At 40.8% G+C, this 12,173-nt stretch overlaps 1 protein-coding gene across 3 annotated transcripts in view; it reads right to left on the bottom strand.

Moving 5' to 3' along the window:
- Positions 1-12,173, bottom strand: part of heatr1 (HEAT repeat containing 1) — a 216,473-nt gene that overhangs the window by 75,275 nt on the left and 129,025 nt on the right. For all 3 annotated transcript variants that reach the window (XR_007894235.1, XR_007894236.1, XM_051666734.1), the window contains exons 37-38: positions 10,498-10,648; positions 10,192-10,350 (exon numbers count right to left, since the gene is read on the bottom strand). Coding sequence is in view for 1 of the 3 variants with exons in the window: in XM_051666734.1 (XP_051522694.1) it covers positions 10,192-10,350; positions 10,498-10,648 (310 nt within the window). In the remaining 2 variants the exon portion in view is untranslated. The remainder of the gene's footprint in view (positions 1-10,191; positions 10,351-10,497; positions 10,649-12,173) is intronic.

The following is a 12,173-nucleotide window of genomic DNA, read 5'->3' as shown; positions in this document are numbered from 1 at the left end:
CATCTTATCACGTGGCTTGTTGCGCGCGTTACCACGGAGACATAGCGCGTCTGGAGACTTCACGCTATTCTCCGTGGCATCCACGCGCCCCACCGAGAGCGAGATCCACTTTATAGCGACCACGAGGAGTTTACCCCATGTAACTCTACCCTCCGTAGCAACTGGGACAATTTGGTTGCTTAGGAGACCTGGCTGGAGTCACTCAGCATGCCCTGGATTCGAATTCGTGACTCCAGGTGTGGTAGTCAGCATCTTTACTCGCTGAACTACCCAGGCCCCCACTTTAAGTATGACATTAGTGATGCACTGAAAGACAAATCCAAATATGGATTATACTAAATAAAAAAATGAAGTCCTCCTGAGGACTTCTAAATCCTTAAAAGTGACAATCCGAAGCATGTCTGCTGCCATCAATCCAGCAAAAAACAATGCTTTAGCATATTATGACATTGACCGTTTAAAAAGGTATCGCCTGAATCACAATTGAGTCGATGTATTTCAATAATATAATAATATAATATTGACACTGACCTTAAAAAAAAAAAAGTATCGCCTGAATCGCGAGAGTGTTTTCATTAATGTAAACTGATACAGGTACATCTCCCACAAACCGAAACAACCCAATTACACTGGGAATAAAGGTTTTGACAACTCTCCCAGTGCTCCCTGGCCACAGGCAGTATACTAATATATATATATACATATACACACACACACACACACACACACACACACACACCGATCAGCCACAACAATAAAACTACCTGACTAATACAGGGCTCCAGACTAGAGATCTGCACAGGCCTTAAAATGAAACCCGAACCCGAGCTGTACCCAACCTGTACCCGAGACCGTGTGGCCCGACCCTACCCGGCCCGAACGATACCGTCAGATATTAAGCCCGAACCCGACCCGAAATTGCTTACTAATTTCTTCCCCTAGCAAGTACTGTTGCAATAGGCTGTATTTTATGTAAGTATATAGGCAACATTTGTAACAGTACTGAAACAGTAAACATACACAGTTTTAACAAGGCACAGCAGCCTCTTAGTACATTAGAGCAGAAGGGGAAAAAAAGCACTGCCTTACCGTTTCTTTACTGAAACTTCACCTGGTGCAGAACACACTGGAATAAAATGAAACAATGCAACAGTCCCCTCTATGCAGCCTGAACTTGTTCAGATTGTTGAATCTTTGTGACATGAAACAAGAGCACAGGTGTCTCAACATGCGTTTTTGACAAATGTAAGTTCTTTTTTAACTTGACATGTTTAAAATGTGCCGGTCCTGCACGAGGCACTGAAGGGAAAGCGAGATGTGGTGTAAATGTCAAAGACATTCCTCCAGCATGTGTTTACATAGGACAACAATGGGAAAACAGAACAGACGTATGTAAAAAAACGTTCGGTGTTAACAGCCCCTACTCGTCCATTCGCGCGACTGTGAGTGAGTGCGCGTGCACAAAACAAGTTCGGTAAGCCTGTTTATTTTTCATTCATACAAACACAAAGTCCTATTTGAAAAACTGACCCAAACCCGGCTCGAGTCGGGTTGCAGACCTCAGTCTGAGAGTCTGTCTGTTTGTCCGGTTGGGTAAGTAAAATTCTCTTTCACTTGCCCCTTCAAAAATCCACTTGTCCCGGACAAGCGTTAATGTCGAGCCCTGATTAAATATTGTATTCAACATTCTCCAATAATTTTTTTTTCTTCTGCAGTATAGCACCTAAAGTAAATGTACACTGTTTAAAAGGAGTTTTAGATATTATTTTGGAAAACAAGCCAAAAAAGACTAATCAAAAATGTATTTTGTTCCAGTGCATAATGGGCTAAGACTACACTCTCTCACCTTTGTGTTCACTTCGATCCATCTTTAACTCACAAAAAACAAACATTCTCATCTTAATAGAGCTGCATATCGCCAATTTCCTTCATAAGATACACACAGTGAACTTGACACATATTATGATTCACTATATCGCAGGCCATAATGCTATAATCCAGCTGCAGCAAACATGCACGAGTGACAAGTGTCCCCACGTCAGAGTGTGCATCAGCCGGGAGAGATCTCTTCCCCGGTCACTTTACGCATCTCATAGACACCGACCACACAGAGAAATGCCGGTTTAGGAGTTTATTTTCATAACCCTCTTCCTTATTATTTGAACCATTCTGATGGTTGATGTGAACATTAACTGAAGCTTCTGACCCGTATCTGCGTGGTTTTATGCACTGCACTGCTGCCACATGATTGGCTGCATATATACAGTGCATTCAGAAAGTATTCAGACCCCTTCATTTTTTTCACATTTTATGTTGCAGACTTATGCTAAAATGCTTTAAATTATTTTTTTCCACATCAATCTACATTCCATATCCTATAATGACAAAGCAAAAAACAGATTTTTGATAACTACAAATTTATTAAAAAGAACAAACTGAAATATCACACTGACATAAGTATTCAGACCCTTTTCTATGACATCTGAATTTAGCTCAGGTGCATCCCATTTCTCTGGATCATCTTTGAGATGATTCTACACTTTGATTGGAATCCACCTGTGGCAAATTCAATTGATTGGACATGATTTGAAAAAGGTACAAACTGGTCTATATAAGGTCTCACAGCTGAAAATGCATATCAGAGCAAAAACCAAGCCATGAGGTCAAAGGAACTGCTTGCAGAGCTCAGAGACAGGATTGTGATGAGGCACAGATCTGGGGAAGGCTACAAAAAAAAGTTGGATGCATTGAAGGTTCCCAAGAGCGCAGTGGCCTCCATAATTCTTAAAATGGAAGTTTGGTACAACCAGGACTCTTCCTAGAGCTGACCACCCAGCTAAATTGAGCAATCGGGGGAGAAGGGCCTTGGTAAGAGAGGTGACCACGAACCCAATGGTAACTCTAGTTGAGCTCCAGAGATCATGTGTGGACAACCATTTGCAGAAGGACAACCACCACTGCAATGCCACCAATCTGGGCTTAAAGGCAGAGTGGCCAGACGGAAGCCTCTCCTCAGTGCAAGACACATAAAAAGCACCTAAAGGACTCTCAGACTTGAGAAACAAGATTCTCTGGTCTGATGAAACGAAGATTGAACTGTTTGGCCTCAATTCCAAGCGGCATGTCTGGAGGAAATCAGGCACCGCGCATCACCTGCGCAATACCATCCCAACGGTGAAGCATGGAGGTGGTAGCATCATGCTGTGGGGGTGGTTTTTCAGCAGCAGGGACTGGGGGACTGCTCAGGGTTGAAGGAAAACTTAATGCAGCAAAATACAGAGATATCCTTAATGGAAATCTGGCCCAGAGCGCTCAGGACCTCAGACTGGGCCGAAGATTTACCTTCCAACAATACAATGACCCTAAGCACACAGCCAAGACAACGCAAGAGTGGCTTAAGGACAACTCTGTGAATGTCCTTGAGTGGTCCAGCCAGAGCCCGGACTTAAAAACCAATCGAACATCTCTGGAGAGACATGAAAATGGCTGTCCACCGACTGTCCCCATCCAACCTGACAGAGCTTGAGAGGATCTGCATAGAAGAATGGCAGAAAATCCCCAAATCTAGGTGTGCAAAGCTTGTCGCATCATACCCAAAAAGACTTGAGGCTGTAATCACTGCCTAAGGTGCTTCAACTAAGTACTAGTTAATGGTCTGAATACTTATGTCAATGTGATATTTCAGTTTTTTTCTTTTTAATAAATTTGCAAAGTTATCAAAATTCTGGTTTTTGCTTTGTCATTATGGGGTATGGAGTGTAGAATGATGTGAAACATTATATATATATATATATATATATATATATATATATATACATACACACACACACACACACACATATATATACACACACACACACATATATATATATAATATTAACACACACATATATACACACATATATATATATATATATATATATATATAATATTAACACACACATATATACACATATATATATATATATATACACATACACATATATATATACACACACACACACACACATATATATATATATATACACTATATTGCCAAAAGTATTCGCTCACCCATCCAAATAATTGAATTCAGGTGTTCCAATCACTTCCATGGCCACAGGTGTATAAAATGAAGCACCTAGGCATGCAGACTGCTTCTACAAACATTTGTGAAAGAACAGGCCGCTCTCAGGAGCTCAGTGAATTCCAGCGTGGTACTGTGATAGGATGCCACCTGTGCAACAAGTCCAGTCGTGAAATTTCCTCGCTACTAAATATTCCACAGTCAACTGTCAGTGGTATTATAACAAAGTGGAAGCGATTGGGAATGACAGCAACTCAGCCACGACGTGGTAGACCACGTAAAATGACAGAGCGGGGTCAGCGGATGCTGAGGCGCATAGTGCGCAGAGGTCGCCAACTTTCTGCAGAGTCAATCGCTACAGACCTCCAAAGTTCATGTGGCCTTCAGATTAGTTCAAGAACAGTGCGTAGAGAGCTTCATGGAATGGGTTTCAATGGCCGAGCAGCTGCATCCAAGCCATACATCACCAAGTGCAATGCAAAGCGTCGGATGCAGTGGTGTAAAGCACGCCACCACTGGACTCTAGAGCAGTGGAGACGCGTTCTCTGGAGTGACGAATCACGCTTCTCCATCTGGCAATCTGATGGACAAGTCTGGGTTTGGCGGTTGCCAGGAGAACGGTACTTGCCTGACTGCATTGTGCCAACTGTGAAGTTTGGTGGAGGGGGGATTATGGTGTGGGGTTGTTTTTCAGGAGCTGGGCTTGGCCCCTTAGTTCCAGTGAAAGGAACTCTGAATGCTTCAGCATACCAAGAGATTTTGGACAATTCCATGCTCCCAACTTTGTGGGAACAGTTTGGAGATGGCCCCTTCCTGTTCCAACATGACTGCGCACCAGTGCACAAAGCAAGGTCCATAAAGACATGGATGAGCGAGTTTGGTGTGGAAGAACTTGACTGGCCTGCACAGAGTCCTGACATCAACCCAATAGAGCACCTTTGGGATGAATTAGAGCGAAGACTGCGAGCCAGGCCTTCTCGTCCAACATCAGTGTCTGACCTCACAAATGCGCTTCTGGAAGGAAGGTCAAAAATTCCCATAAATACACTCCTAAACCTTGTGGAAAGCCTTCCCAGAAGAGTTGAAGCTGTTATAGCTGCAAAGGGTGGGCCGACATCATATTAAACCCTATGGATTAAGAATGGGATGTCACTTAAGTTCATATGCGTCTAAAGGCAGATGAGCGAATACTTTTGGCAATATAGTGTATATATATATATATATATACACACACACACACACATATATATATATATACACACACACACACATATACACATATATATATATATATATATATATATATATATATACACACATACACACACATACACAGGGCTCCAGACTAAAATGGTCAACAAAAAATAATTGATTAGATATCATCTTCAGTTATTGAATGTATTTTTAGAACGCGCACCACCAGTGTTTCTCGCGCCTCTTTTCATCCATCCTGTTTCTGACGAGCTCGCTGCATCGCACGCAACAGACCAAGCGCAAGAGTCGTGACCAAATGACTCTTTTGAACCGGTCTTTTTCATGAATCACCCGAAAAGTACTGAGGGTTTGAACTCAGGAACTCAGGTTAATAGTCTGAATCAGATTCACTTTCTCAGAGAATCAGCGGTCAGTGAGCTCACAACTGGGAGTTCAAACATTTCAAAATAAGAGTCCCATGTTTATTTCAGGCTTCTTTATTATTACAAGTCCTGTATTGTGTACCAATACATGGTAATTATTGATTGGGATTGGAGTAGCACAATAAACTGCATCTGGGATTTCATTCCATTTGCTCTCTTGTAGCCTCTGTGTCTGGGGCCATCCGGTAACAGTAAAGAAAGACAAAAAGGCAATATTTTAAAACTATATAAAATCAAGCTTTTGACAGGACAATTGAGGGACTTGTACACAACTATTACACAAGGTGCAAACATTCACTGATGCTCAAGAAGACAACACACTACTAAAATCAGCAAAAAAAAAAAAAAGAAACGTCCTCTCACTTTCAACTGCTTTTAAGCAAACATGTGTAAATTATTTGTATGAACATAAAAAGATTCAACAACTAAAACATAAACTGAACAAGTTTCACAGACACGTGACTAACAGAAATGGAATAATGTGTTCCTGAACAAAGGGGGGGGGAGGTCAAAAATCTAAAGTAACAGTCAGAATCTGGTGTAGCCACCAGTTGCATTAAGTACTGCAGTACATCTCCTCCTCATGGACTGCACCAGATTTGCCAGTTCTTGCTGTGAGATGTCACCCCACTCTTCCACCAAAGCACTTGCAATTTCCCGGACATTTCCGGGGGGAATGGCCCTAGCCCTCACCCTCCGATCCAACAGGTCCCAGATGTGCTCAATGGGATTGAGATCCGGGCTCTTCGCTGGCCATGGAAGAACACTGACATTCCTGTCTTGCAGGAAATCATGCACAGAACGAACAGTATGGCTTGGTGGCATTGTCATGCTGGATGGTCATGTCAGGATGTGCTTGCAGGAAGGGTACCACATAATGCACAGCGTTGAGATTGCCTGCAATGACAACAAGCTCAGTCCGATGATGCTGTGGGACACTGCCCCAGACCATGACGGACCCTCCACCTCCAGATGGATCCCACTTCAGAGTACAGGCCTCGGTGTAACGCTCATTCCTTCGACGATATACACGAGTCCGACCATCACCCCTAGTGAGACAAAACCACGTCTCGTCAGTGAAGAGCACTTTTTGCCAGTCCTGTCTGGTCCAGCGAAGGTGGGTTTGTGCCCATAGGCGATGTTGTTGCCAGTGATGTCTGGTAAGAACCTGCCTTACAACAGGCCTACAAGCCCTCAGTCCAGCCTCTCTCAGACTTTTGCGGACAGTCTGAACACTGATGGAGAGATTGTGCGTTCCTGGTGTAACTCGGGCAGTTGTTGTTGCCATCCTGTACCTGTCCCGCAGGTGTGATATTCGGATGTACCGATCCTGTGCAGGTGTTGTTACATGTGGTCTGCCACTGCAAGGATGATCAGCTGTCCTTCCTGTCTCCCTGTAGCGCTGTGTTAGGTGTCTCACAGTACAGACAATGCAATTTATTGCCATGGACACATCTGCAGTCCTCATGCCTCCATGCAGCATGCCTAAAGCACGTTCACGCAGATGAGCAGGAACCCTGGGTATCTTTCTTTTGGTGTTAGTAGAAAGGTCTCTTTAGTGTCCTAGGTTTTTATAACTGTGACCTTAATTACCTACCATCTGTAAGCTGTTAGTGTCTTAACGACCGTTCCACGGGTACATGTTCATTAATTATGGTTCATTGAACAAGCATGGGAAACATTGTTTAAACCCTTTACAATAAAGATCTGTAAAGTTATTTGTATCCTGAAAAAGGGACATTTCTATTTTTGCTGAGTTTATATGCATACTACACTTTATGTAAATATCTGTAATGTAGATTCTGAAGAGCAGTACTAAAAAATCTTTAAAATTATGAAAGGGGTGTGAACATTTATGAAACAAAAGGGAAAGAAAACTTCTCAACTATTTATACCATTTATTAAACCTCAGATTAATGGGTTATCAGCTGTCTTCCTTTTCTTTCGCTTTCTATCTTGTTTCTGAACAGCAATCTAAATCGACAAAATCTGTGATTTGGCTACTAAAAACAGCCATTTGGCTCCTTAATATTTCAGTTTAGAGGCCAATGGCTCCTAAATAATTTTCTGGAGCCCTGATATATATACATTGCATGCACAATTATTAGGCAAGAAAGTATTCTGATCTTATCATTATTTCCATGCAAATTTTCCAACTCCAAACCATATAAACTTGAATGCTTATTGGATTCAATAATTTTCATGTGATATGTATTTGTGTAATGAGGGAGGGTGTGGCGAAAGTGACTAACACATTATATCAATGTGTGCATAATTATTAGGCAGCTTCATTACCTCAGGTAAAATGAGCCAAAAAAATATTTAACTGACACTGAAAAGTCAAAAATTGTAAAATGCCTTTCAGACGGATGCAACACTCATCGGCTAAACTATAGTCATGACCACCGGACAATCAAATGTTTAGTTGCGAATAGTCAAATGGGCTGCAAAAAACGCATAGAGAAGAAAAGGCGAAAATTAATTGCAAAAGACTTGAGAAGAATTAAATGTGAAGCTACCAGGAACCCATTATCCTCCAGTGCCACCATTCCGAGATGCTATTCTTCTCACTGTAATTGTACAGAATGGTTATCTGAGTTATCATAGACTTTGTCAGTTCGAACCGGTCTGGCCATTCTCTGTTGAACTCTCCCATCAACAAAAAGTTTTCATCTGCAGAACTGCCGCTCACAGGATGTTTTTTGTTTTTGGCACCATTCGGAGTAAATTCTAGAGACTGTTGTGGCAGCCCGTGTGGCAGCCCGTCTGGCATCAACAATCATCCATGCGATTATCTAATTAGCCAATTGTGTGGCAGCAATGCAGTGCATAAAATCATGCAGATATGGGTCAGGAGCTTCAGTTAATGTTCACATCAACCATCAGAATGGGGAAAAAATGTGATCTCAGTGATTTGGGATGATTGTTGGTGCCAGATGGGCTGGTTTGAGTATTTCTGTAACTGCTGATCTCCTGGGATTTTCACGCACATCAGTATTAGGCAGGTGGTTTTAATGTTGTGGCTGATCACACACACAGCTTTGTTTGATGGCTTGTGGCCATCCATCTTCCTCTTGATCACATTCCAGAGGTGTTCAATGGGGTTCAGGTCTGGAGATTGGGCTGGCCATGACAGGGTCTTGATCCAGTGGTCCTCCATCCACACCTTGATTGACATGGCTGTGTGGCATGGAGCATTGTCCTGCTGGAAAAACCAATCCTCAGAGTTGGGGAACATTGTCAGAGCAGAAGGAAGCAAGTTTTCTTCCAGGATAACCTTGTACGTGGCTTGATTCATGCATCCTTCACAAAGACGAATCTGCCCGATTCCAGCCTTGCTGAAGCACCCCCAGATCATCACCGATCCGCCAACAAATTTCACAGTGGGTGCGAGACACTGTGGCTTGAAGGCCTCTCCATGTCTTCGTCTAACCATTAGATGACCAGGTGAAGGATAGGTGATGATCTGGGGATGACCACAAGCCATCAAACAAAGCCAAGCTGCCAGGAGTGGCATAAAGTCACCAAGAGCAATGTGAAAGACTGGTAGAGAGCATGCCAAACATGCTCTCTACCAGTGATTGAAAATCAGGGTTATTCCACCAAATATTGATTTCTGAACTCTTCCTAAGTTAAAACATTAGTATTGTGTTGTTTAAAATGAATATAATCTTGTTTTCTTTGCATTATCTGAAAACACGTTTTTGTTATTTTGACCAGTTGTCATTTTCTGTAAATAAATGCTCTAAATGACAATATTTTTATTTGGAATTTGGGAGAAATGTTGTCAGTACTTTATAAAATAAAACAAAAATGTTCATTTTACTCAAAAACATACGTATAAATAATAAATCCAGAGAAACTGATAATTTTGCAGCGGTCTCTTATTTGTATTTTTTTTTTTTCCCAGAGTTGTGTGTATGTGTGTGTGTATGTATATATATATATATATATATATATATATATATATATATATATATATATATATCGATAGTCTGCCTTCGCTGACAAATAGCAGTTCCCTGTCTACCAATCACTGTGGGTGATTTAAAAAAAGCACGGTCATAAAACGTGACGTCATCCATAGCAACTAGGTCGACTCCGCCTTACTCTTAAGATTTCCTTAGTAAAACTTGCTCTTAGCAGTTTTGTGCATAGGTTTTAAGTAAAAACTCCTAACTAGGAACTCTTTGGAGAACTCCTAGTGGTAAGATAATCTTTGTGAATACGGGCCCTGGATCATTTTAAATGCATGCTGCTTTATTTCCTTTACAGAGATGCAGTTGCTGTTAATGGTAAACTGATCTGTTAAAGTAATGGCATAAGTATTTTTTTCTTTCAGAAATTTGAGTACATCCCTAATGTGCACAACTGCAAAGCATGGTCTATTGGCTTCATACAACCTAAAACATGACTATGGAGGGTGTCTTTTCTGCATTGTGATTCTTTTGTGTATAGTGCAGAACATTTCTGAACACCTAATCCTACCTGTTGTGTGTCCACCATGCTGCTGTAGCATTTAGTGATGGTGGTAATAAGGACCCTGGAGGGCACTTTAGTGGCAAGAGTGGAGCTGAGAGATGCAAGACGCACAGTAAGCTGAGGACAAGACGTCAGTCGCTCGGCTAGCAGAGTTAAACGGGTCACCTACATCACAGAAAAATAACAACACTTAATTCACTTAAACAGAATGAAGAATGCTCACTTGAGATGAAATGTAACCATGTAAATAGAAGAAAAACAAATATGCTTTAACCACATTTGTCTTACAGTGACAGGGTGTAAAATATTGACCTGTGAGATGGTGTCGTGCAGGTAGGGGCTGATGAAGTGTGGTAGTGTCTCTGACACTCGCTGTAGCGCAGTGACAGCACTCAGCAGGTAGATCTCATTGGTCAACAGATCTTTCCTCTCTTTCAGTGTGTTCAATACTGCAGGCATCAGCCTGAGACACAATTAACATATAACACTCCAATTAATGCACCATAAATACTACATTCAGAGTAAAAAAATAAAACGTATCAGTTTTATACTTAAACTTGAATTAACTGAAGTTAATGAAGTGCCAACACAGCAGTAAGCTATTCAAGCCAAATCAATCAAAAGACCAATTATCTAAGTATTTTAGGTTAAATGTAAAGTATCAAACAAAATACTTAGAAGGCAAAAAGTATATAATTTCACAGTGTTTTATAGAGTTTATAAGAATAGGATATTGAAAGCTGCGCCTTAAGGCCTTTGCACACCAAACGCGAATTTTCGCCGTGATTTCTCACCACGATTAAAGGGATAGTTCACCCAAAAATGAAAATGCTCTCATCATTTACTCACTTTCACACCATCCCAGATGTGTATGACTTTCTTTCAATCAATAGACAGTAGAGCCCGACTGATATGGGATTTTTGAGACCGATACCCATACCGATTTTAGAGAGGGAAATTTCACCAATTACCGACATGGTGGCCAATATATTTATGTGGATTTTTCACCGATTTTGCACCGATGTGACTATGCAAAGGTATTCATAAGGCTGCTTTCTTAAATATTTTTATCAAAGAATATTTGACAGTATTATTATACATTGTCAACAAATTCTAGAAAAGAACACTGAGAAAATAAAGAATAAATAAAAATACAATAAATAGCTAAATAAACATCAGAACTGTGTTTAGTATCAGTCAAATGCTGACCATTAAAATAAAGAATAAATAAAAATAAAATAAATAGCTAAATAAACATCAGTATTGCTGTTTAGTATCAGTCAAATGCTGACTATATTAATACTGCCGAGAAAAGAGATAAAAGTGGCAGTGGTGTTACACCACATTCTGCTATACAAGTTCAGGGGAAACTTTCAACGGTGGAAAACCAGACTTTTAAATATTACATTTTATAAATGCAATTACTGGAATTGTTCGGTTGAAGGGGGTATCAAACTGTGAATCCTGAACAAAACAGTTTGGTGAATACGTTTACTCATTAGCTTCCACTCAGCTGACAACAATGAAAGTAGCTATGTGATTAGCTAGTTAGCTATAAGCTCATTGTCATAGAGAGTAAAAGACGAACGTTGTTTATTTTACTTTCCAGCATTGTGTCTCACCAACTAGGTAACAACAGAGTGAAATCAACACTCAAACACAATCCACCACCGCACCGTTGTCTGCTGAGCTGCAAAAAGATGCGCTGATGTTTACCTTTCAATCTGCTACATTACTTACTGCACTGACAAACAATATATTGGTCGGGCACTAATAGACAGATCAATATTGAAGTCCTTTTTTTTTTTTTTTTTTTACTATAAAGCTCCACTTTCACTTTTACATCTTCACATTTTGAAAGTGAAAGTGGAGATTTGTAGTAAAAAAGGACTTCAATATTGATCCATTTCTCACTCACACCTTTCATATCGCTTCTCAAGATATGGATTTAACCACTGGAGTCTTATGGATTACTTTTATGTGGCCTT

Source organism: Myxocyprinus asiaticus, chromosome 32 (assembly GCF_019703515.2).
Source record: "Myxocyprinus asiaticus isolate MX2 ecotype Aquarium Trade chromosome 32, UBuf_Myxa_2, whole genome shotgun sequence".
In the NCBI taxonomy this organism is placed as follows: domain Eukaryota; kingdom Metazoa; phylum Chordata; class Actinopteri; order Cypriniformes; family Catostomidae; genus Myxocyprinus; species Myxocyprinus asiaticus.
This window is presented reverse-complemented; position numbering and strand designations above follow the sequence as displayed.